The following is a 27,416-nucleotide window of genomic DNA, read 5'->3' on the forward strand; positions in this document are numbered from 1 at the left end:
GCCGCTAGGCGGGGCTTCACGTCCTCCCCCCACGCTCCGGGCGCCTCGGCCAATGGACTGCCTGCTCGGCACCCTGAGCCCGCCTCCACGCTGCCCGCGCCCTGAGCGCGAGAGCGGCGCGCGCCACGCCTGAGCCGGGCCAATCAGGTTTGAGCGCGCGGGAGAGGACCCCACCCCCCACTCCCCCAGACTCGGCGGACGGCGCTGGAAAACCCGGGAACCGAGAGAGCGTAGTGGCCGGATACGGAGCGGTTCAGCGCAGCGAACAGCCATGAGCGGGCGCCTGAGCGAGGGGGCCATTGGGGTGAGCGGGGCGCGCGGCCGGGGGGGAGGGGCCGGGTGCTCAGAACCCCGGGGGGCCGCAGCTACGTTGGCGGGACCCTGAGGGGGTGCAGGCCGTGGGGGGGGGCGCTCGGGGGATGGGGTCGGTGTTGGGGGGGATCCCGAGGACTGTTGGGGTGACTCTAAAAGATGGGGCCTGTGTTGAGGGTAACCAGGTGTCCCGGGGATTTTGTTGGGAACCCGAGGGTAGGGGATTGTTGGGAGGACACCCAGATGTGGGGAGCTGTGTCGGGGGGCGTTCTTCAGGAGGGTCTCGGAGAGGTGGGGGCCGTAGAGTCAGAGCTGGAGGGGACCCCAGTGACCAACCAGCGCCTGAACGAGAATCCCACCTCCCAACAAGTGGTTGTCGCGCCGGGCCTGGGAGACAGGCCCCCCCCCCCCGTACGGGGGTCCCAGCATCCCCCAAGCACAATGGGCCAGGCTTAAGTGGCATCGAGCCTCGCTGGTCTTGGCCTCCCCTTCTCCCGGTGGCTCCCGTCTCTGCCCCCAGGGGCCAAGCGCACCGGGTCTGATGGGTGCCAGGGCATGCCCGCTGGGCATGTCACTGGAGCCGAGCTTCAGCCCAGCCTCGTGGGGTCAGATCTCGGGGCTCAAGAGGGCTTTTCTAGAGGATTAGGTCTGGCTACGTCCCTCCCGGCTCAGTGTAATCCAGGTGCACCCCTTTACACCCCACAGCGTCAAATGTCAACCCCTCTGTTTAGCTTTTAAAGTTATCATGTGGCCCCTTCCCACTTTTGCAGTCTTCCCCTTGACTTACTCTATCCCCACTCCCCTTCCCCGTCAAGCTTCCTCAAACACAATGCTCTCTCCCCTCTTGGTGCCTTTCTACTGGCTCCCCACCCCATTTGAAATGTTCTAACCACTCATTTCCACTGCTTAGTTTCCCTGGATTCCTTTTTTGTTTGTTTGTTTTGTTTTATGGGGCAATGAGGGTTAAGTGACTTGCCCAGGGTCACACAGCTAGTAAGTGTCAAGTGTCTGAGGCTGGATTTGAACTCAGGTCCTCCTGAATCCAGGGCCGGTGTTTTATCCACTGCGCCATCTAGCTGCCTCCCCCCCATTCCTTTTAAGACTCAAATTTCAACTTCTGCAAAGCCTTTCCTGGTCCACCCACCTGCTACTGCTTCCCCCTCTCAAATTGCCTTCTATCTACTCTGATAATACTTGTAAAGCATTTAAAACCGTGCCTGGCACATAGTAGGTGCTATACAAAGGCTTCTTCCCTTCTATCCCCCCATCTCTGTATATGTCTTGTTACGTGCCTAGTTATTTACATGTTGTCTCCCCTATTGGAATGTAAGTTCATTCAGGTCTCAACGGTTTTTTTTTTGTTTATTCTTTCTTTTTTATCCTCAGCACTTAGCATGGTGGCTGTCACATATTAAGCCTTTCACACTGAGTCCACCATTCTGGTTATTTTCCTCTGGATGGATGCTGCCCTTAAATTCATTAAGTTTCTTCATAGAATGTGGCTCCAAGACTCATCCCTTGCCACATATGGTGTGAAGTAGGCAGAGTACTGTGGCACTACCACCCCTCTAGTGCTGAGTATTGTGCTTCTCTTGACACAACCTAAGGTGGTGTATCAGCTTTTTAAAAATTTCATACCATACCGTTGATGCATATTGAGCTTACAGTCAATTTAATTTACCTTTTTTCAGATGACCTGCTGCCTATTGATGCTGCTTCTCCCATCTTGTACTTGTCAAGTTGATCTTTTACTCAACCATAAGACTTCATTCATCCCTATTAAATTGCATCTTATTTGATTCAGCAGAATGTGCCTCCATTCCCGCCCAACTTTATGTCATCTGTAGATTTGATGAGCATGCCCATCTTTGCCATTTCCTGTGATTGATAAGAATGGGCCAGACCTAAGCACAGATCTCTGGGGCATTCCCCTGGAGTGCCTGACTTTGAGCTATCAATGACTGCTCTTTGGGCCCACCCACTCAACCTATTTCTAATTTACCCAATTGTGTGAGAATCTGTCATCCACATTTCTTCACGTTTTCTATAAGAACAACAGAATAGACTTCGTCAAATGTTTTAGGGGAAAATAGGTTAAAAGAAAAGGACTCAATGTTAGTTGGCAGCACCTGTTCTTGAAGAAGCATTTCTCTTTTTTCACCATTCCTTCTTTTTCTGGCTCTTCACTAACCATAGTGACTTTCATGGGTCACCAATAAAGAAATAGAATGGGTCTTTGTAGACCATGTCTAGCCATCCTGTTCTTTTTCTGAATGCTTTGAAATCTGCTCTCCCACAATCCAGGGTATGTGACATAGTAGACCATTTAGCTTCTTATCTATCACAAAGTCTAAGCTAGAATGGTCCTTTGTACTCTGGAAACAAGTTTTCTTCATTGGTTCCCTTGCTTTTTTGAAGGAAGAAGTTAAGGCAGGTCAGGTAATTTCTAGTTGCTCTGTTTTGGGCAAAGAGAACTTCAAAAGATGTCTGGATGATTGTCATCCTTCATTATAACCCTGTTATGTCTCGGACTCAGGCTTGTGATTTCCTTATGTCTATTACTGTTGGTGGCTGTAGTCTGCTCTGTCTTCTATGTAACTCTGGGCCGTTTATGTCCTCTTTCATTCTCTCTTTTTTTTTGGCAGGGCAATGAGGGTTAAGTGACTTGCCCAGGGTCACACAGCTAGTAAGTGTCAAGTGTCTGAGGCCAGCTTTGAACTCAGGTCCTCCTGAATCCAGGGCCAGTGCTTTATCCACTGCACCACCTAGCTGCCCCCCCCTTTCATTCTCAAATGTGTGTTCTCCATCCTCAAATTAGGAGATATTTTTGTGACCTCGTTACTGCCAAGGATTTAATTCTCTCTATCCTATGACTCTGATCCATGTATCTAGCCCCAGTCTTTCTCCTGATCTCCACTTGCACATCACCCATTGCCTCCTAGACATTTTAACTGGATCGCTCAAGTAGTCATCCAGAACTCAACATGTCCAAAAGAGGATTCGTTTTCCCCTCAAACCCATCCCTTTTCTGAACTTCCCTCTATCTGTTTTTGCTTTTTTTAAGTTTGAAAAAAGTTTTAAAAAATAAACTGGTACTCTCTATCGACTTGGCCAGAAGTCATGGGCATGAGAGCTTTGGCCTGCTCCATTTCTGACTTGGGCTGGTTTGCTTCTCCCTAGGCAACCTGGTAGCTCCCTCTTCCCATATTATTACCAATGCCCCACCTTAATGCACTGTATCATAGACCTCCCAAGTGCTAACAGGGATCACAGACATGGTGTACCACCCTGCCGTGGCTCTTTCTGTGGAAGGCACCATCATCCTTTTAGACACTCAGGTTTGCAACTCTGATGTTCTTCTCAACCCCTCACTCATCATGTATTTTTAGTAAGTTGCTTGGTCTTGTTTTTATTTCCACAGCATCTCTCAAATATGACTTCTCTGTTCACACAGCTACCAGGCCCCCGTCACCTCTTTATTGCAACCTAGAAATCATCCTGGCTTCCTCACTGTCTCTCACCCCCCATATCCAAGCTATTGCCAAGATTTGCCAATTTTACCTTTGTATCATCTCTTGAATACACTTCCTTCTCCCCTGTGACACAGCCTCTTCTGACGCTAGCACAATAGCCTATTGGTGGGCCTGCCTGTTTCATACCTTCCCCCAATCCATCCTTCATTCAACCACTAAAGTGATTTTCCTAAAGCATAAGTGTGATCATGTCACCTCCTTACACTCGATAAACTCCAGCATCTTCCTGTGACCTCCAGGATCAACTACAAAATGCTCTGTTTGGCATTCAAAGTCCCTTCTTACCTTTCCAGTCTTCTTACATCTTACTCCCTTCTGTGTACTCTGAGCCAGTGACACTGGCCTCCTGGCTCTACCACAAACAAGACTCCCCATCTCCTGACTGTGGGTATTTTCTAGCTGTCCCCTGTGTCTGGAATGCTCTCCCTCAGCCACTTCTACTACTGACCTCTCTGGCTTCCCACCTTTGACAGCAAGCCTTCCCTAACCTCTCCATTCAAGTGTCTTTCCTCTTTATTTCCTCTCTATTTCCTGTTTGTGCTGTATATAGCTTGCCTTGTATAGATTTGTCTACTTGTCTCTCCCAATAGATCGTAAGTTCTTTGAGGGAAGGGACTGCCTTTTGCTTCTTTTTGTATTCCCAGTGCTTGCACAGTGTCTGGCACATGGTAGGCACTTAATAAATGGTTCACGATTGACCGATTGATTGGACTGTTGTAATAGCTTCCCAGATTGGACTCCCTGCCTCCAGTCTTTCCAGCCTGCTTCGCCAAAGTGATTTTGTGTAAGTGCAGGTCTCTCATCCTCCTCTAGGCTCCCTGATACCTCTAGGATCCAAGATCATCTCTTTGGTGTTTGAAGACAGCCTGGCCTCAGGCCTTATGACCCATGATTCTCTTTTACCAACTCTGGTCTCAATGAAGATTCTGATTGGCACGCCCCGCCTTCTTCTCTTTGCCCTTAAGAATCCCTAGTTTCCTTTGGGGCAGAGCTCAAGCACCACTCACAGGGAGCCTTGCCTCATCCCTGAGCTGCTGGGCTCTTCGCCTAGATCACTTTTGTATGTAACTGTGTGTGTCCATGCTGTCTCTTCCAGCTGAAATGGGGAGCTGGTTCACGACTGTCTCTGTATCCCCAGCTCCCAGCACAGGGTCTAGAGCACTGTGGGTGCTTGACAAGTGCTTGTTAATTGGTTGGTTATATGGCTTTAAATGACATATTGCTACTCTGTCCCCTTTCCACGACCAAGAATTTTTAAATAAGGTACATCCTTCCAGAGGCGTGTTCAAATACCGGTTGGCTTCCTATCAAGTCTGTTGGGTCTGCAAGGTCAAAATCGTTTTTTTGCTTTGAAAGGGTTAGGGTTAGGGTCACATGCTGTGTATTTGTGTCCCTTGTCTAAGGTCACAGATTTTGTTCTAGGATTTTGACCCAGGGGGTAGGAACTATTTTGTGCCAGGGGTGCGCATGTGTGTGTATGTGTAATACAGCCATGAGGGGGTAGTAATTGTATGTATTTGTTGGGGCAGGTACTTGAGGGTGGGAATCTTGTGTCTAGAGAGAAGATCTGGAAAGGGTTTGGACTCTGTGTGTGGGGAGGTGTGGGTGTGTGTGTTGGTGCAGGGTACCAGGATGGGGTAGGAGCTGTGGAAAAGAGGCCATAAAAGGGGCTAGAGATACTGAGGGAAATGTGTATTCTCCCAATTCAGGTTGGAACATCAATTGTGAAGACTGGGAAATGATTCTAGTAGATTGGCTGCCATTTTGACACTTGGGCATACAGGTGTAGTTGTCTTTAAGTGAACTAGATATGTTCTGAAGTAAAGTAGGGATGATTCATCACTTGGACATGAGATTCACATGGAATTCTCTTAGTGAGCTTTCCTAGTCAATTTGAAATGTAAATACGCCTCTATTTCATCCTCGCCATCTGTCCAGAAGCACTTAGTTATGATTTTGAGCCAAAACATGCAGATCACAATCTGCAGGCCAGAACTCCTATGATAGCAAAAGAGATTTTGCATGTAGCTGGCATGGAGTGCTAATAACCTATCTCAAAAGTTAGATGTCACACAGAGCTACATTGTTAATAATGTTGTTGTCTTTGAATATGAAGAGCCACCTTTTTTGGTGTATGTGTATTTGAGAGAAAGCAGAATGAGTCTTGTGCTGCTTCAACTTAAATTGAGCTGTGCATGGTGATCTAGGGGAGTAGGTATGGGGGGAGGAAGCCATTTTCCAAGGCGACAAGACCGCAGTTGATTGCAAACAAGCAGCTTTTTTAAGAATCAAAGGTCTTCTTCCCTTTTAATCGAGTGCCTTCCCAAAGTCTCTAAGCCTGAACTACTACTAGTTTTTATGTTCATGCAGAAAAAACTTCACAGCATCAATTGTTTATAATTGAAATTTTATTTGTCTCTTTTTAGCTCATCATGCAACAAGGAGATACTAGTATAAAACCCATACTCCAAGTCATTGTAAGTATGTAAATACTTAACTTGTTATCTTTCTAACTTAGAAATGCAAATGAAATTAGAGCTATATTTGCCTACAGTGCTCAAATCAATATTTGTGGGGAGGCAGGAGGGGTGGATGTGTGGCAGCTTTGGGCCTTTGCTGCTTCGGTGAAAGCTGATGTCTAACTTCGACTCCAGGTGCTGACCAGAGGCTTTGCTTCCCTTCCCTACAGGCAGCAAGTCTCAGTAAATGCTTGCTTATTGATTTGGTTGTGGATTGGTTTGATTTAGTAGAAGGCAAGGAACAAAGATCTTGGTGGGGGGTGAAGGAGAGATGCTTCAATCCAGTTTTTTTTCACTTATTTCTAAGGTATCTAGGAGAATGGGTAAACATTTTTGTCCCATGTTGTGCTAATGTCAGATTTACTCTCTTGCCACTCTGTTGAGGTGTCTCAGGAGAGTCTGTAAGAAGGCAGGCTAATAACTCAAGTTTTTTTTCCTAGAACATCCGGCCGATTGCTACAGGAAATTCTCCACCCCGTTATCGAATGCTCATGAGTGATGGATTGAATACTGTATCCTGTGAGTGAGTGTATAGAATTCAGAATTTGGTTGTGTTTAAGTGATAACCCCCCACCCCCCACCTTGAAATCTAATATTTTATGACATTCAAGTACCTTATTTTAAGGCATACATGAGGTTGGCAGTATAATTCTGACAGAATTGCAGCTGGCAGAGCATTTTAACAATAGAACAGTCCAAGTGGAAAGCTGCCACTTGGCTTAATTAATTTTCTCTAACTGGCTCTATATGTTTTCTGTGTGATTAATTTCCCTGAGGATGATATTGACTTTAAGTGAATGTGATGGGTTAGTTGTCCTATACCTGCCTCTCTTGAATTTTATTTCTATGTTGGGAGCTTAAAAAGAGAGAAAGTCTTTGTCTGGGGAATTTGTTGCTAGAGTTAGCAAGCACATGTACTGCAACGTGAGAGACTCCTAAGGGGTTTTGGTTTTGTCGTCATGAAACTCGAATGGTGCGAAAAGGTGAATTTGGGCACATCAGGATAAAGGTGTATACAAATGTAGCAGTGCATTTTTGCTAACAGCAAACGATTGTGCTGTCATCATTTTGTAGAAGAGAGAAATCGGGGCAGGGAATCTGTGATTTGCCTTCATTTCAGAAAACATCTGTTTCTATTGCCCTTGTTCACCGTTACACAGGTATAGGACTTTTGCCCCAAACACGATCAGCATTTCTATTTGGAGTGAAGGGTTAGAAGGCCAACTTGGCACGTTGTGGAGATGAATTCTCTTTCCCTTTTCAGCTTTCATGTTGGCAACGCAGCTGAACGTACTGGTGGAGGAAGAGCGCTTGGCAAGCAACTGCATTTGCCAGGTTAACCGGTTCATTGTTAATACCCTGAAATTTGGAAGGTCTGTGGTTTTTTTCCTTTCCTATCTCATTGAATGTTAATATATGAAAGTGAGCACATAGGCCAAGTTCTAGGTCTGCAAAATTGACAGCCCTTAGGAAGCAGGAAGCAGGGCCTTATTAAGTAATAGGACTGGTTCAGGCCTCATGCATGCTGGCTACCCAACAGCATGAGCCAAGGGATATCCCAGTGGTTTTCTGTGCCTTGTTGACAGCCAAGGGAAGGACCTCTTTATCACTTTGACTTGCTTTTCTAGACTTCTTTCTCACTGGAGCTTTTAAACGAAAGGCCTGTCCTTTGTAAGGAGAGCCAGGTTTTCATGTAGCCCCCACTGTAAAGACATTTCAAATACCATGGCCCAGCCAGGGTCTTATTATTAGATGACCATTTGTCAGAGAATCCTTTTGTGATGGGTAGGGCTGGATCGCTCCTAAGTACCCTCAGTCTGTGGTTCTCTCCTTTCCCTCCCGTGTTATTAATATTACTTCCCCTCTTAAATTTTTATTTTTAATTTTGCTTGTCCTTGTGTTCAGAGGATCCTAGATAAAGACTTGGAAGGCCCCTTGGGGATCATCCTGTGCCTTCTCCGAGCCCTCTGAAGGCCCTTTTACTGATGAGGTCACTGAGCCCCAGGGAGGTTCAGGGATTTGCCCAAGGCCACACCGGTAGTAAGTTACAGGGACAATTAAATCCTTCTTTGCCTACAATAGACTTGCTGTGGCATATCTTGTAGGGGCCATCTTTCTTCCCCACCCCCAGCCTGAATGTCAGCTCTTTGAGGGCAGCTAATGTTTCATTTTTGTCTTTGTTTTCCCAGTGCCTCGGACATATCAGGTGCTGCTTAAATGTTTGAATTGAATAGTAAGCATTTGATTTTACATAAACAAGGGCCACCACGGTCAGTTACATTCAACTTAATAATCTGTCTTGGGGCAGCTAGGTGTGGTGCAGTGAATAGAGCACTGGCCCTGAAGTTGGGAGGACTTGAGTTCAAATGTCACCTCAGACACTTACTAGCTGTGTGACCCTGGGCAAGTCACTTAACCCCAGTTGCCTTAAACATCTGGGGCCATCTCCAGTCATCCTGAGATATATATGTGTGTATATATATATATATATATATATATATATATATATATATATATATATATATATATATATATATCTTACCTCTGGACCCAGATGGCTCTGGAGGATAGCATGAGGTTGGTGACCTTGCATAGTCCTCCCTCACTTAAATCTAGTTCACTGCAAGTCATGACATCACCCCAAGGTCACTCTTTGGGAATGAAGTACAAACAACAACAATCTGTCCTTCTGAGCTTAGGTTTCAGGGGGAATTCAGAAGGCTAAGAATAAAAGAATATGCCTAAATTGTACTTTTATAATTTAGAATTAAGTATTACATATTACTAAAAAGTTATTTCTGAGTAAGACCTGTCTATAACTCTGCTTGTTTTTACTTTCACTTGAGAGAAAAACAAGTTTTTAGGTGGAAAATTAACTTTTATGCTTGTAATTTTTTGTGGGTTTCACCTCTTGTTAACTGTAGATACTTTGTGTGTGTGTGTGTGGCAATTGGGGTTAAGTTACTTGCCCAGGGTCACAGATAGTAAGTGTCAAGTGTCTGGAGCTGGGTTTGAACTCAGGTCCTCCTGACTCCAGGGCCAGTGCTGTATTCACTGTGCCACCTAGCTGCACCTGTAGATACACTTCTTGTCTTCCACAAGAATGCATGCCTATGTCTGTGCAGTGATTTCTGGCCATGGCATAGTGCTGCCTTCTGATTTAGTCTGCCTTATAAATTCAGAAGAACGTGTATCATAAGCCTGATTTTACAGGCTAGAGCAGAGAGGGGAGAGCATTTGTTAGAGTTTTAGGGACAGTCAATGGTCAAGCCAGGATTTAAGTCCATAGATTCTGATTCCCAGGTGGGTGGTCTTCCCTACCACACCATGCTGTCTTTTTTAATTTTTTTAAAGTGAGGCAATTGGGGTTAAGTGACTTGCCCAGGGTCACACAGCTAGTAAGTGTCAAACCGGATTTGAACTCAGGTCCTCCTGACTCCAGGGCCAGTGCTCTCTCCACTGCGCCACCTAGCTGCCCCTATAATTTTTGTTTTGTTTTTGCAGGGCAATGAGGGTTAAGTGACTTGCCCAGGGTCACACAGCTAGTTAAGTGTCAAGTGCCTGAGGCTAGATTTGAACTCAGGTCCTCCTGAATCCAAGGCCAATGCTTTATCCACTGTGCCACCTAGCTGCTCCCTCCCCCTTCCCCCCCCCCCCATTTTTTTGGCAGGGCAATGAGGGTTAAATGATTTGCCAAAGGTCACACAGCTAGTAAATGTCAAGTGTCTGAGGCTGGATTTGAACCCAGGTCCTCCTGAATCCAAGGCCAGTGCTTTATCCACTGCACCACTGAGCTGTCCCTACCATGCTGTCTTATGTTACAGTCTGATAACCAGGTGACCTTCAGGTCTCTGGAGCCCCAGGCCATGTTGGAAACATTCTTCCTGTGAGCCCCTGATTCCTCCAAACTTGGAGTTCCTTTCATTCAGCTCTGTTAAGTGTGGCTTCTTTTAAGTGTAAGCTCAAGATCAGGAGCTGCCCCTCCCTTCCAAGAGTTCCCGTAGTACTGGAATTCAGTTTGCTGGCTCTTCCTGGCTGTGGGCTTGACCCTTTGACCTTGGTGAATCACACCTTCTCTTCCACCTGAAAAAGGAAGGAAGAACACAAGTTCTCATTTCTCCAAGGGCTGATTCTTTACTTCTAATTCATAATTGATGAATTTTTCTTGGGAGGAGGAAGAGGGGGAATGCTTGATCCTGTGATCTCTTTGGTGGGGAACTCTCCACCAAGTTTGATGCCTTTTTGGCATCTCATTGATGGCATGAGAAGATTTTCTGAGGCCCTTCAAGATGAAGGGTCTTGCTTTAGACACACAACTAGTATGTATTGGAGGTAGGGCTTGGGAAGCCTCCAGGCCTTCCCTACTCCAAGGTTGCTACTTTATTTCCCATGCCAGGCTGTTTGTCTCAGTTTTGTGTTCCTCCAATAACAACACAATGACTGGACAAAGGCCTGCTGAAAGGCATCGAGCCATAGTTCATATACCTTATGAAATTTTGGGGGAAGATTAATGATAGCTATGACTAGCAATCAATGTGGATTTCATAGCTGTTCATTTGTGTTTTAGGTGATAAAAATATCATGCTCTGGGACTGAAAGCAGGGCACCAAATTGAGGCAAACTGAGAAAAGATCTCCACTAGATCTTTTGGGAAATGTTCTAACTTCTTGCCCTTCACCCAGACTTTCCTGAGAACCAAAGGTCCAATTAATTGACTAATCTTTCATTTCGGGGAATCTCAACCCTCTCTAACCTAGGAATATGGGTTAACATTCTAAAATTTATTTTTAAAAGTATTTTAATGACCTCAAGCTTTGAGTGCAGTTGTTTTTGAAGTCTTGCTCATGCCTTTTTTTCTGAGAGAAACCTTGACTTCCTGTTCTGGAATGCAGTGCCATATTTTGGTTCGCTGACCAAAGGTTCTTTTATTTAGAGTAATATTCGCAGCTTTGGGAAAGTTGACTTAGGCTTTCTTGGAGAATGCAGTGTGTCTTCAAGTCTCTGTTTTGCCAATAGACTTAAAAAGATAGTGTTTTGAGAAAGGAAACATTGTATGTTAGAAAGAACCTTGGACCGACCAGGAGTCAGAAGACCTAAGTAGGGGCCCCCTGACTTGCTAACTTTGGGATGTTGAGTAAATCAGTAACCTCTTTGCCTTAGTTTCCTTATCTATCAGATGGGGATACAACACTTGTACTGCTTATTTCATGGAGTTAATGATTCAAATGCTTCATGACGTTAAAAAGCAATTTATAAGTGCCTACTTTTATTATTTCTCCTCTTGTGTTTTTACAACTATTGGTGTAAATTGAATTTTCACTGAAAATCTAAATGCCCTGTCCATTAGTTTTACATAGATACTATTAATGAAATCTTGGGCAGCTAGGTGGTGCAGTGGATAAAGCACCAGCCTTGGATTCAGGAGGATCTGAGTTCAAACCTGACCTCCAACACTTGACACTTATTAGCTGTGTGACCCTGGGCAAGTCACTTAACCCTCATTGCCCTGCAAAAAAAAAAAGTATATCAGAAATGAAATCTTTGTGCCAGAGCTGTTAATACTCTACTCCTATAGTTCCTACCCATTTGTTCATATAAGGACCATTCTTTTTAGCATCAAAAAGTTTCATGGACCTCCATATGATAATAGTTATGTTATTTATATCCATTGATTGAGAAAATAAATAACAAATGGTTGTTATGCATTCACCAATAGTGTGAAATGAATTTGTTTTTTTATTAACCACAAATGTCTGTATACATTTGAAAAATAATGTATATATGCGTGAGACATTAAGTCTACAGAAAGCATGTTTATGATGAGTCACACTGCATGTTGTTGGTGCTAAATAAAGATCAGAATCATTCTCCTTGGGGTGTGTGTGTGTGTAAGAGAGTGAGCGAATGTGTGCGCACATACACACATATTTACATACATATTTATAGACCCTTTGCAATAACCCTGGGGCTCCTGAGGGGTCAGTGTGCCACAGGTTGGGAATAACTGCTGAAAGCTCTTCCTTCTCATGTCACTTGCCCCGTTTGAGGAGGTGCTCTTATTAAAAAAAGTACATTTGTATGGATTATAAGGCAGAAGGAAGGGTTACATTGCAAGGGAAAAATGTGCCCATGGAACACAAAGTATGCAGGGAAAAAATTAGGGAGATATTCATTGTGAAAATGGGTGAGATAACTTAGTTCCCAAGTTATTTGGCCATTTCGGAAGTTGTTAATGCAGAGAAAGTCATTAGCAGAATGGTCAGTAGGGATTGCATGTTTATGAAGCAGCCTATATGATAGCTTGAGATCTTAGGCTTGAGTCTGCTTCTCTCTACTTCTTCTGATTCTAACTTGGTCTTCTTTTGCCCTTGTAGGAAAGTGGTTATATTGATGGATTTAGAAGTTTTGCAATCTGCTGATGAAGTTGGAGGCAAGATTGGCAATCCAGTGCCCTATAATGAAGGTAGGGCATGACTGTTTGCATAGGTCATTTCACCAAATTGAATGGATGTTTAGAGGGCGACCATCTTGATCCCTGTCATTGTTTATAGATTAGTGGAAAAAATGAGGATTCTTGGCTCTTGGTAATAGTTATTCTGTCATTATTTTTCAATTCTGAAGAAATCTTGTTTCTTGTTATGAAAAGGGAAAATTCTACTTAATGTTGGACAGAATTTAAATTCAGCTATTTTTCTTCATCTGCTTTCTTGTCTCTGGGGGATAAAAAGTACAGGTAACATAGATATGTCATGAATAACAGAATCCACAGTTCTTTTTAAAGACTTAAAAATTAAACAGTAAATTTTTTTGTGTAAGGGAAATTAACATCAGTGAGACTAATCCCAAATTAAAGTATTATTGTTATTTGGAAAATCAATGCATAGCTTATTTTACATAAATGATTGTTTTCTCTCCAGGTTCTTGACTAATGTGACAGCATATTTCTTGTGAGCTATAGTTAGTCATCTGTTGAAATTGTCTCTGTATCACTTACTGTTGCTAAGAGGCAACTGCTATCTTGCCTAGCTAAACATTCTTAGAAATTCTTCAAACTGTTATTCTAATGAAATCTGCTAAATGTTAAATTTGGCCTTCAGAGATTGAGTAACTGATACCAAGCCAACCTTTGAATTTTTTGGAAAGGTGTATCTGACAGATTAATGTTTTATATAGGACAATTCTTGATTTTGAATCTTCTGGGGAATCTTATGTGTGCTCCTTAATTCTCTTTAGTTTAGCTCATGTAAGGAGCTATCATTATGTTGGAGTGATCAGCTGCACTGTTGAAAAATGAACACCACTGTTTTGAATGGCATGGGACCACGTCAGCACAGTGGTTATTACATAAGCATAGTTGTATATTAGTGTGAGCGTCTGTTTTAATTTGTCTTCATTGTTGACTCTTGAAAGGCTAGGAAAGTCAGATGAAGATGTGATATCTTATGTTATAATGTTGTATCTCCTGAGGACAGGGGTGGGGATGGGGTAATTGGTGACCTGACAAAGACTTTGTTTGATTCTCTGGATCTGATGTGCCTAGGTCTCTGAATTCTTGCTTAGAGGCACTTCCTTAGTCTGCCTAAATGTTGCCAAGAAATACTTTGGACCTTTTCCCCATTGTGCCTTTATGCTGTGTAAGGGATCTGGGTCATTGTAGTGGGGCTTGAGAGATTAATAGCAAAGGAAAAAAAGGAAAGAATGGCTACCTTCAGGGTACCCAATTTTAGTTTGAAAATTGATGACACATCTATGTAAATATGTGCAAATTATATTCAAATGCGTGGAGAGTCCTCTTAGCAGTTTTATATATAGTATAAAATTGTGGCACTTGGGAAAATACTGCTAGAAACCGAGGCTCAAGGCGTAGGAATCCTGAGAGTTAGTATGGAGACTGGCATCAGAAGATGCTCAGACACAAACCAGGGACCAGAGGGAAGAGAAACAGTGAAGATAAGGGACTAGAGGGAGTATTAGGGATGGAGCAAGGGCTACAAGAGGATGGATTTTATTTAATTCAAAATTTAAATGAGTGTCAGGAAGACTTAATAACTTTTTTCCTACAGAGGTACACTGTGGCTTGATATAAATCTGTTTGATAGAAGTTGTCATCAGTGTTTAACTCAGTGATTGCAATTTCTTTTTAAAATATTTATGATATTTTGAATGACAGCATTTACTGAGTGCCAGGCCCTGGGCTTAGCAGTGGGGATTCAAATTCAAGAAGGCAAAGTGAAGTGAGGACTCTCCTCCCAGAGCCCAGGGTGGCCTGGGGGGCAGAGTCCCAGGTTCTAGGGGTGGAGGCTGAGGTTATCTGGAAGGGTAGGGGCAGTGCTGGAGAGAGGTCTGCCAAAAGGCTGTCAGATTGGACCACTAATAGCACAGTGCTCCCCTTGGAGAGTGTCTCTCAATTGAGGGATGAGTGCAGAAGTTGGATTGCAAGGGACCAAGCTGAGAAACCAGAGGTGAATGTAATGGACAGCTTCTTCCAGGCATTTGATAGGGAGAAGAGCTTGAGGGGGAGTGGGATTGAGTTAAGCATGGCAAAGTCTGGGCATGTTATAAGCAGTAGGGAAGGATGAGGAAAGAAAATTGGGGGAGAGAAAGGAGCATCAATAGGGCAATCCCCCCAGGGACAAGAGAGGAAGTGGGATCCAGACCCCAAGTCGGGGTGGGCCACCTTGTCTTCTGAGCTTGGGGCAAAGGAGGCCGTGTGGGAGGCCATGGTCTGGGGGATTTGGAGAGTGAACAGGGAGCTTGTAGCAAGCGGCCTCAGCCTCTTCCAGTAGAGTGTTTGGTGAGGTCCTCTGCTGAGAGGGGGAGTGGATGGCCTGAAAGAAGAGAAGGTTTGAAAGTAGGGGAGAGGCAATCAGGAAAGAGTAAAAGGACTGGCCTGCAGCAGTGAGGGTCCAGCTGAGACATCCTCAGCCATCGTGGTCGTGTGACTTCCTCCATCTGTGTTCAGAACGAACAGAGAAGACAGATGATGGGAATAATCCGAGGTTGGGGTTTGGAAAGGAATGATCAGCAAAACTGAAAATCTAGGGAACACAAGGGTATAAAACAGCATAAATTTGTGCTGGTTAAATATTGGGTTAGGATATCGAAGGCAGGAGGATGAGTGAGAATGAGCCTAGATGGGTGTGGTGGTAAGTACCAAGAATAGGCCTAGAGTGAGTGAGACCTAGGCAACCGTGGGATGATAGAAGGCTGTGATTAGAGAATATCAGAAGTCTAGCTAGTAGAATCAGAACGCTCGTGGGTATTAATGTGATGAAGGGTGTCACCCTTTCTGTGAATTACTTTAGTGGAGTAGAGGTGCAGATCTTGAGAATTTGGGAAGTGGATGAATGGGAAGCCATTTGAGGGGATGTTAGCATCTAAGTTGAAGTCCCCAAGTGTAAGGAAAACACTGGAGAGCGGTGAAGGCTATGAGACAGTCAGGGAAGGAGAGAAGCCAGTATAGAACAGCCACAAAGATGGATATGGAGCAGAGGCTCTAGTCCTGCCTCATGGTCAAAGAGGGGTTGGGTGGATGGAATGCTGAGTTTGAGGGGGCGGCTAGGTGGCGCAGTGGATAAAGCACTGGCCCTGGATTCAGGAGGACCTGAGTTCAAATCCGGCCTCGGACACTTACTAGCTGTGTGACCCTGGGCAAGTCACTTAACCCTCATTGCCCAGCAAAAAATCCAAAAAAAAAAAAGGAATGCTGAGTTTGGCATCCAGTCTACAGCCAGGTCAGTTTAGCCCCAGGGCTCACTGCTAGGTATAGCAAATTTTTAAATTAAGTTCTTTTTATTTTGTTTACCAAAGCTAATTGAAGTGGATTTAAGAGATAGAACAATTTCAATTTAACAGGTTTATCATGGCTATTGGGAGGATATTTTGCCATGTTTCTTTGGGAAGACAGTACTACAATGATATATGTAAATGATTAAACCTAACATCAGAATTATTGTATATTTTCTTGAACATATTTGTGCAATATTTGCAATATAGACACTTTTGTATTTTAAGTTTTAGCTGTATTATTCATACTTATTAAAAATAAAAATTAGTTTCTTATAGCCCAGAATGAGAACCTTAAGCTTGTACACCTAACTGGTCAGCATCTCTCTCTCTCTCCTCTCTCCCTCCCTCCCCCTCCCCCCCCCCAACTGGAAGAGAAAGCTCAGCTTCTCATCTTTTCCAGTTCCGAATGATTCTCTATGATTTGTTGTTTGACCCACTCATTCTATAGGATGAGATTGTTTAGTTTCCAATTAATCTTGAGTCTGCCTTTCCATGGCTCTTTATTACGTGTCATTTTTATTGCATCATGATCCGAGAAGGATGCATTTACTATTTCTGCCTTTCTACATTTGACTATAAGGTTTTTGTGCCCTAATACGTGGTCAGTTTTTGAGTATGTGTCATGTACCGCTGGGAAAAGGTTATGTTCCTTTCTATCCCTATTCAGTTTTCTCCAGATATCTATCATATCTAACTTTTTTTATATAAATATTTTATTTTCCAGTTACATTTAGAGATAGTTTTCAACATTTGTTTTCATGAGATTTCTAGTGTCAAATTTTTCTCTCTCCCTCCCCCCCAAAACATATATATATATATATATATATATATAGGTTATATATGTACAGTCACATTAAACATATTTCTGCATTAGTCAAGTTATGAGAAAAGAATCAGAAAAAAAGGAAAAACCTAAAAAAACAAAAACAAAACAATAGAAATAGTATGGTTCGATCTGCATCTAGATTCAAAATTTTTTTCTTCTGGATTTGGAGAGCCTTTTTCATCATGAGTCCTTTGGAATTTTCTTGTACCATTGGATTGGTGAGAAGAATCTAGTCTATCACAGTTGATCAACACACAATGTTGTTGATACTGTGTACAGTGTTCTGGTTCTGCTCATCTCACTCATCATCAGTTCATGCAAGTCCTTCCAGGTTTCTCTGAACTCCTCCTGCTCATTGTTTCTTACAGCACAATAGTATTCCATTACATTCATATACCACAGCTTGTTCAGCCATTCCCCAATTGATGGGCAATCCCTCAATTTCCAATTCCTTGCCACCACAAAAAGAGCAGCTATAAATATTTTTGTGAGTCCTTTTCCCTTTTTTATGATCTCTTTGGGGAAAAGACCTAATAGTGGTATTGCTGGGTCAAAAGGTATGCACAGCTTTGTAGCCCTCTGGGTATAGTTCCAAATTGCTCTCCAGAATGGTTGGATCAGTTCACAGCTCCACCAACAATGCATTCGTGTTCCAATTTTTCCACAACTTCTCCAACATTTATTATTTCCCTTTTTTGTCATATTAGCCAATCTGATAGGTGTCAGGTGGTACCTCAGAGTTGTTTTCATTTGCATCTCTCTAATCAATAGTGATTTAGAGCATTTTTTCCTATGGGAATAGATAGCTTTGATTTCTTTATCAGAAAACTGCCTGTTCATCTCCTTTGACCATTTCTTAATTGGGGAATGACTTGGATTCTTATAAATTTGATTTAGTTCCCTATATATTTTAGAAATGAGGCCTTTATCAGAAGTACTGGCTATAAAAATTGTTTCTTAGCTTTCTGTCTCCCTTCTAATTTTGGATGCATTGCTTCTGTTTGTACAAAACCTTTTTAAATTTAATATAATCAAAATCATCTATTATCTCTTATTTGGTCATAAAACTGTTCTTTCCAAAGATCTGAGAGGTAAACTATTCCTTCCTCTCCTAATTTACCTATGGTATCAATATCTAACTTTTCTAATATTCTATTCACCTCTTTAACTTCTTTCTTATTTATTGAGGTTAGATTTATCTAATTCTGAGAGTGGAAGGTTCAGATCCCCCACTAGTATAGTTCTGCTGTCTATTTCTTCTTGTAACTCATTTAACTTCTCCCCTAAGAATTTGGATGCTATACCACTTGGTGCATACATGTTTAGTATTGATATTACTTCATTATCTGTCATACCTTTTTGCAAGATGTTGTTTCCTTCCTTATGTCTTAATTAGATCTTTTTGCTTTTGCTTTGTCTGAGATAAGAATTGCTACCCCTGCTTTTTTGACATCAGCTGAAGCATAATATATTTTGCTCCAACCTTTTACCTTTACTCTGTGTGTATCTCTCTGCTTCAGATGTGTTTCTTGTAAACAACATATTGTAGGATTCTGATTTTTAATCCAATCTGCTATTTGCTTCCATTTTATGGGAGAGTTCATCCCATTCACATTCACAGTTAAGATTATTAACTGTTTATTTCCCTCCATCCTCTTTTCCCTTTTGTTTGTACTCTTTTTTCCCTTTCACCCTATTCCTCTTGACCAGTGTTTTGCTTCTGACCACTGCCTCCCTCAATCTGCCCTCCCTTTTATTAGCTGCCTTTCTTTTCCTTGCCCCTTCCCCCTCCTTCTGCCCTCTCTTCTGTCAATACCACCCTTTCCCCCTTCCCCTTTTGTTTCCTTAAAAAGTAAGCTAAGTTCCCTGGAACTCTTCTGTACCATTGCATTGGTGAGAAGAATATAGTCCATCACAGTAGGTCAACACTCAATGTTGATGATACTGTGTACAATGTTCTTCTGGTTCTGCTCATCTCACTCATCATCAGCTCACGTAAGACCCTCCAGGTTTCTCTGAACTCTTCCTGCTCATCATTTCTTACAGCACAATAGTATTCCATTGTATTCATATACCACAACTTGTCCAGCCATTCCCCAATTGATGGGCACCCCCTCAACTTCCAATTCCTTGCTACCACGTAAAGAGCAGCTATAAATATTTTTGTACATGTGGGTCCCTTTCCCCCTTCCATGATTTCTTTGGGCAAAAGACCTAAAAGTGGGATTGCTGGGTCAAAGGGTATGCACAGCTTTATTGCCCTTTGGGCATAACTCCAAATTGCTCTCCAGAATGGTTGGATCAGTTCACAGCTCCACCAACAATGCATTAGTGTTCCAATTTTCCCACAGCCTCTCCAACATTTATTATCTTCCTTTTTTGTCATTTTAGCCAATCTGATAGGTGTCAGGTGGTACCTCAGAGTTGTTTTAATTTGCATCTCTCTAATCATTAGAGATTTAGAGCATTTTTTCATATGGGAATAGATAGCTTTGGTTTCTTCATCAGAAAACTGCCTGTTCATATCCTTTGACCATTTCTCAATTGGGGAATGACTTGGATTCTTATAAATTTGATTTAATTTCCTATATATTTTAGAGATGAGGCCTTTATCAGAAGCACTGGCCTCAAAAATTGTTTCCCAGCTTTCTGCCTCCCTTCCAATTTTGGATGCATTGCTTCTGTTTGTACAAAAATTTTTTAATTTAATATAATCAAAATCATCCATTTTGCATTTTATAATACACTCTATCTCTTGTTTGGTCAAAAACTGTTTCCTTTCCAAAGATCTGATAGGTACACTATTCCTTTCTCTCCTAATTTACCTATGGTATCACCTCTTATGTCTAAATCATGTATCCATTTTGACCTTATTTTAGTATAAGGTGTAAGATGTTGGTCTATGCCTAATTTCTGCCATACTATCTTCCAGTTTTCCCAGCAGTTTTTGTCAAATACTGAGTTCCTATTCCAGAAGCTGGAGTCTTTGGGTTTATCAAACACTACATTACTAGTGTCATTTACTACTGCATTTCCTCAGCCTAGCCTATTCCATTGATCTACCACTCTATTTTTTAGCCAGTACCAGATAGTTTTGATGACTGCCGCTTTATAGTAAAGCTCCAGGTTTGGTACCGCTAACCCACCTTCCTGTGAATTTTTTTTCATTATTTCCCTGGATATTCTTGATTTTTTGTTTTTCCAGATGAATTTTGTTATTATTTTTTCTAGCTGTATAAAATAATTTTAGGTAGTCTGATTGGTATGGCACTGAATAAGTAAATTAATTTAGGCAGTATTGTCATTTTTACTATATTAGCTCTGCCTATCCATGAGCAATTGATATCTTTCCAATTATTTAGATCTGATTTGATTTGTGTGAAGAGTGTTTGGTAGTTGTGTTCATAGAGTTCCTGGGTTTGTCTTGGCAAGTAGACTCCCAAGTATTTTATATTATCTACCGTTACTTTAAATGGAATTTCTCTTTCTATCTCTTGCTGCTGGACTTTGTTGGTCATGTATAGAAATGCTGATGATTTATGTGGATTTATTTTATATCCTGCTACTTTGCTAAAGTTGTTAATTGTTTCAAGTAATTTTTGACTTGATTCTCGAGGATTCCTTAAGTATACCATCATATCATCTGCAAAGAGTGATAGTTTTGTTTCCTCCTTGCCTATTCTAATTCCTTTAATTCCCTTCTCTTCTCTGATCGCTAAAGCTAACATTTCTAGAACAATTTTAAATAATAGGGGTGATAATGGACATCCCTGTTTCACCCCTGATCTTATTGGGAAGGCCTCTAATTTATCTCCATTGCATATAATACTTGCTGAGCTCCATGATATTTAAATGGTTTCTTTTTGGCTGCTTGGAGTATTTTCTCCTTCACCTGATAATTCTGGAGTTTGGCTACAATATTCCTTGAAGTTTTCCTTTTGGGGTCTCTATCAGGAGGTGATGGGTAGATTCTTTCATTTATTTATTTATTTATTTTGTGGGGCAATGAGGATCAAGTGACTTGCCCAGGATCACACAGCTAGTAAGTGTCAAGTGTTTGAGGCCGGATTTGAACTCAGGTCCTCCTGAATCCAGGGCTGGTGCTTTATCCAATTCGCCACCTAGTTGCCCCACTGCATTCCTATTTCTAGTGTTTGGCACAATGCCTGCTCCACAGTAGCTGCTTAATAAATGCTGATTGGCTGGTTGGTTGGTTGATTTATTGAGAGGAATTAAGTGAAATGGAAACACGCTTTAGGGCTCTATTGCATATGAGTAGATTAGAATCTCAAGTCATAGTCAGCTTTTTTGCTTCATCAATTAAGGATTGACCCTGTTACTAAAAGATGCCAGAATAAAATTCCATTTGTCATATTAATAGGCTTGTTGTGACATTTATTTATAAAATTACCTCAGACGAGATTTGTACTACTCATAGGTTATCCTATTCTGTGATGATATTGTTTAAATCTTAAAGTGTTTTGAGACTGAGTTTATATAAGCTTTTGTTTAAAAAAATTAATGACGGGCAGCTAAGTGGCTCAGTGGATAGAGCACCAGCCCTGGAGTCAGGAGTACCTGAGTTCAAATCCGGCCTCAGACACTTAACATTTACTAGCTGTGTGACCCTGGGCAAGTCATTTAACCCCAATTGCCTCACTAAAAAAAAGAAAAAATTAATGAGTATTAACATAAAATATCAGTTGTTGGGGTTTTAGCATTTTTTTATACCTACTCTAGACTGTGGTGACTTGGTGCCAACCTAGAAAATGGAGAAACATAACTTAGAAATAGAGTGTCGGTAAAACCCAGACTAAAGAATTCTCTGGAAGAACACAAATTGTTTTGTGGTTGTGGAACTTGTTAAACTACCAGCACTGGTGATAATCATGACACCGATCTGTAGGAGTTCAAGGACAAGCTGAACTCTGCTTCTTTAGGGACAAGAAGTTTCCTGAAGTCATTTGGGAAAGTGAGAGAGAGAATTGTCCTGGTTTTTCTGTTCCTTTTCTTTCCTTCATGTTCTTGGCTCCTTGTTCTGTTTTCATCACCTGGGTATCCCAGTGAATAGAGCCTTGGACCTGGAGTCAAGAGTACCTAAAGTCAGCTGCAGACAAGATAAAATACTTGGGGTCTGCCTGCTAAGACAAATCCAGGAATTATGTGAGCACAATTACAAAACACTTTCCCTCCAAATAAAGACTGATCCAAATAGTTGGAGGAATATTCATTGCTCATGGGTTGACTGAGCCTATAATCAAAATGATGATTCTGTGCAAAATCGATGATTTTGATTATATTAAATTAAAAAGGTTTTGTACAAACAGAAGCAATGCATCCAAAATTAGAAGGGATGCAGAAACAATTTTTGTGGCCAATACTTCTGATAAAGGCCTCATTTCTAAAATATATAGGGAACTAAATCAAATTTATAAGAATTCAAGTCATTCCCCAATTGAGAAATGGTCAAAGGAGATGAACAGGCATTTTTCTGATAAAGAAATCAAAGCTATCCCCATATGAAAAAATGCTCTACGTCACTATTGATTAGAGAAATGCAAATTAAAACAACTCTGAGGTACCACCTGACACCTATCAGATTGGCTAAAATGACAAAAAAGGGAAATAAAAAATGTTGGAGAAGTTGTGGAAAAATTGGAACACTAATGCATTGTTGGTGGAGCTGTGAACTGATCCAACCATTCTGGAGAGAGTGTAATTTAAGATTCTAAATGTGGATTCTAATCTGTTCCCCCAGTTTTGGGGGAAACTGACTAAAATCACTGATAAAACGAGTTTAGTTTTTTAAGGGTTTATTGAAAAATAGAAAGAAAAAGATTGAGAACAGAATTCCAACAGCCTGGCATTCCTATCTTTCCTCAAATTTCCTTTGAAGTGCTCTGCCGCCACCACCACCACCAAGTCAGGAACCCAAAAAAGAAAGAGCTCTCCGCGCAGGCCCTCTTTCCTCCTTCCTGTCTCCTCCCAGAAAATAGGCTCCTCAAGTTGATTGGCTGGTAGCCTTGATAGACAGCACCCATGAGCAAACGTCACTTCCTGACGCCAAGGAAAAGCCACATGGCCTTGCCCTCTGAGGCATTTTCCTCATGGTGGAGCTTTCCTATAGTTAGTCTCCAGTAGGTGGCATCATTCCAATCATTACAAGAGCAATTTGGAATTATGCCCAAAGGGTTATAAAGCTGTGCTTTGACCCAGTAATACCACTTTTGGGTTTTTTTCCCAAAGAGATCATGAAAAAGGGAAAAGGACCCACATGTACAAAAATATTTATAGCTGCTCTTTTTTGGTGGCAAGGAATTGGAAATTGAGGGGTTGCTCATCAATTGGGGAATGGCTGAACAAGCTGTGGTATATGAATGTAATGGAATACTATTGTGCTGTAAGAAACGATGAGCAGGAGGAGTTCAGAGAAACCTGGAAGGACTTGCATGAACTGATGATGAGTGAGATGAGCAGAACCAGAACACTGTACACAGTATCAACAACATTGTGTGTTGATCAACTGTGATAGACTAGATTCTTCTCACCAATCCAATGGTACAAGAAAATTCCAAAGGACTCATGATGAAAAAGGCTCTCCAAATCCAGAAAAAAAAAAGAAAAAAGAAAAGAAACTGTGGAATATGGATGCTGATTTGACCATACTATCTCTTTTGTTTTTGGTGCTGTTGTTTTTCTTTTTCGAGGTTTTTCCTTCTTGCTCTGATTCTTCTTGTATAACATGACTGATGCAGAAATATGTTTAATGTTATATATCAGATTACCTGCTGTCTAGGGGAGGGGGGCAAGGAGAGGAAGGAGGGAGAAAAAATTTGAAATTGGAAATCTTATCTAAACAAAGGTTGAAAACTTTAATTAATTAATTAATTTTAAAAATGATAATTCTGCCTAAACTAATTTACTTATTCAGTGCTACATCAATCTGACTACCAAAATATTTTATAGAAAAAATTGCAAAATTCATCTGGAAGAACAAAAGGTCAAAAATATCAAGAGAATCTATGAAAAAAAAAATGTGAAGCAGGGTGGCCTAGCAGTATCAGATCTCAAGCTGTATTGTTTAGTTGTTTCATGCCTGGCTTTTTGTGACCCCGTTTGGGTTTTTTTTGGCAAAGATACTGCAGTGGTTTGCTATTTCCTTCTCCAGCTCATTTTGCAAATGAGGAAACTGAGGCAAACAAGGTTAAGTGACCAGCTCGGGGTCACACAACTAGTGTCTAAGGCCAGATTTGAACTCAGGTCTTCCTGCCTCTGGTCCAAATGCTTAATCCACTGTACCACCTCACTGCTCTGAACTTTATTACAAAGTAGTAATCATGAAAATAATATGTACTGGGTAAGAAAGAGTGGTGGATCAGTGGAATAGATCAGGTACACAATATACAGTAGGAAACGACCATAGTAATCTAGTGTTTAAACAACCCAAAGATCCAAGATTTTGGGACAAGAAATCATTATTTGACAAAAACTGCTGGGAAAACTGGAAAGCAGTTTGGCAGACACTAGATATAGACCAACATCTCACACCATATCCCAAGATAAGATCAAAATGGGTATATGATTTTGACATAAAGGGTGATATAACAAGCAAATTAGGGGAACGTGGAAATTTTTTACCTGTCAAATCTATGGATAATGGAAGAATATGTGACCACACAAGAAATAGGGAGGATCACAGGAAGTAAAATGGGTAATTTAGATTACATTAAATTTAAAAGGTTTTGGACAAACAAAACCAAAGCAGCCAAGATTAGAAAGAAAAGAGGAAATTGGAAAAGAATTGTTATACTAAGTTTCTTTGATAAAGGCCTCATTTCTTAAATATATAGAGAATTGAGTCAAATTTAAGAATACAAGTAATTCATTTCATATGAAATAAAGCTATAGTCATGTGAAAAAATGCTCCAAATCACTATTGATTAGAGAAATGCAAATTAAAGCAACTCTGAGGTACCACTTCATACCTATCACATTGGCTAGTGTGACAAAAAGGAAAATGACAAATGTTGGAGGGTATGTGGAGAAATTAACACTAATACACTGTGGGTGGGGCTGTGAATTGATCCAACCAAAAGCTATAAAACTGTATACTACTACTGGTCTATATTCCAAAGAGATCAAAGAAAAAGAGCCTGTATGTACAAAAATACTTATTTATAGCAGCTCCTTCTGTGGCAGCAAAGAATTGGAATTGGAGGGGATGCCCATCAATTGGGGAATGACTGAACAAGTTATGGTATTGTGATGGGAGATTTTTGTGCTACAAGAAATGATGAGCAGGATTCTCTCAGAAAAATCTGGAAAGACTTAAGTGAACTGATGCAAATTGAAGTGAGTAGGTCTGGGAGAACATTGTACACAGTAACAGCAGCATTATCTGATGAACAACTGCTAATGCCTTAGCTATTCTCAGCAATGCAATGATCCAAGACCATTCCAAAGGACGCATGATGAAAAATGGTACCAGTGGAAGAATTGATGGGATCTGAATGCAGATTGAAGCATAGCTTTTTCACTTTGTTTACTTTTCTTGCCTTTAAATATATATATTTTTTGCAACATGGCTAATATGGAAATATGTTCTTCATGATTTCACATGTATAATTAATATCACATTGCTTGCCTTTAGAGTGGGTAGGGGAGAGGTAGGAGGGAGGGAGAGAATTCAGAACTCAATTTTCTTTCTAATTAATGATCAAAATAAATAATAAACTTGAAACAAACCCCAAAAAAGCTTTTTTTCCCCCCCACAGGGCAATGAGGGTTAAGTGACTTGTCCAGGGTCACACAGTTAGTAAGTGTCATGTGTCTAAAGCTGGATTTGAACTCAGGTCCTCCTGAATCCAAGGCTGGTGCTTTATCCATCACACCACCTAGCTGCCCCCCAAAAAAGCATATGTTATGGCGGGGGAAGATCTATGGTCAAATCTGACCTTCCCTACTAGCTCCGTGACCCTCAGCAAGTCATGTGATCTCTGTGTGCCTCAGTTTCTCATTTGTAAAATGGGTGTGACAATAGCACCTCTCTTGTGGTTTTTTTGTTTTTGTTTTTTGCAGGGCAATGGGGGTTAAGTGACTTGCCCAGGGTCACACAGCTAGTAAGTGTCAAGTGTCTGAGGCCGGATTTGAACTCAGGTACTCCTGACTCCAGGGCCGGTGCTTTATCCACTGCGCCACCTAGCTGCCCCTCATTTTATTTTGATGAACAAATGAGATAATATTTTTAAAGCACTTTGCAAACCTTCAAGTGCTGTACAAATGCTAGCTATTTATTAGGTCGTTGGAATGTCAAAGTGGCATTTTCAGTTTTTTCCATTGATGACTGGGATGTTTGAAGGAGGTAAGTGAAAGCAGTTGAAGAGTTGGCACCTGTCTTGAAACTTAGCTTTTCTCCTCCCTGGCTTCGGTGCTGGGAAACCATAAGTCATTATTTTCTTCTTCCTAGTGAAGGTTTTACATATATAGGGACCCAAAAAGTCACTCACTGTTCAGGATTATTTGTGGTAAAGATTCATTGAAACTAGATCAATAAAACATTGTTACTTTGGGTCATCCGGTGGGACTTAAAAATAGTCCTGTTACAGGGAACACTTCTTTGCAGTGGTGTTCCACAGTAGTGGGATTTTATTTGTATTTTGAAAATGCAGAAACATTGGCTGTAGTATGAGTAAGTTGGGGAAACCTTAGAGCATCCCTGTAATTTAGTTCAGTCCAAGAACTGGGCAGAGGAATACTGAAATGTAGATTGAAGTGTTTTCGTTTAATCCCATTATGCTGTCATTTTTCCACTTTAAATAAAGTAATTTTTATTGAGTTTTCAAAATGTCAGTAATAAAGCTTTGATGTACAAGGGTACAGATTCATGTTTCATATACTGTAGACACCGGACGATTATTGGGTTTGATGATTATTGGATTTTGAAGCTCCTATGTTTAACACTGCCTATTTGCATGCATTTGTGTAATCAAACTTGCTACATTATCTTGAGCAAATAAAATATAATTGTTACTGCTTGTAATTAATCTGTCTTATACAGTACTTAGCTGTGTTGAAGGGAATGTGATTCATTGTTGAGATTTTACTGAAATACAAAAAAAAATTGATCAGATAGATTTTTTCCCCAGTTGGATTCTGTTTTACATTATCAGTACATTTTAAAACAATTGAGGCTGAATTCTCTGTATGCCTCTGTGTGCGTGTATGTTCAAATAAGCATGTGTTGGTATTAGTTTCTTCCCTGGTAGAATTTTTTTGTTTGTTTTTCTGGTGAGGCAGTTGGGGTTAAGTGACTTGCCCAGGGTCACACAACCAGTAAGTATCAAGTATCTGAGCCTGGATTTGAACTCAGGTCCTCCTGAATCCAGGGCCAGGGCTCTATCCACTGTGCTACCTAGCTGCCTCCCCCGGTATAATTTT

General features: G+C 41.4%; 1 protein-coding gene across 1 annotated transcript in view; it reads left to right on the forward strand.

Moving 5' to 3' along the window:
- Positions 1 to 149: 149 nt before the first annotated feature.
- RPA1 (replication protein A1) overlaps positions 150 to 27,416 on the forward strand; it is a 62,842-nt gene continuing 35,575 nt past the window's right edge. Inside the window, exons 1-5 of the mRNA XM_043963250.1 lie at positions 150 to 304; positions 6,272 to 6,322; positions 6,805 to 6,883; positions 7,629 to 7,737; positions 12,739 to 12,827. Coding sequence (XP_043819185.1) covers positions 272 to 304; positions 6,272 to 6,322; positions 6,805 to 6,883; positions 7,629 to 7,737; positions 12,739 to 12,827 — 361 coding nt within the window. The 5' untranslated portion in view covers positions 150 to 271. The remainder of the gene's footprint in view (positions 305 to 6,271; positions 6,323 to 6,804; positions 6,884 to 7,628; positions 7,738 to 12,738; positions 12,828 to 27,416) is intronic.

Source organism: Dromiciops gliroides, chromosome 4 (genome assembly GCF_019393635.1).
Source record: "Dromiciops gliroides isolate mDroGli1 chromosome 4, mDroGli1.pri, whole genome shotgun sequence".
NCBI lineage: Eukaryota > Metazoa > Chordata > Mammalia > Microbiotheria > Microbiotheriidae > Dromiciops > Dromiciops gliroides.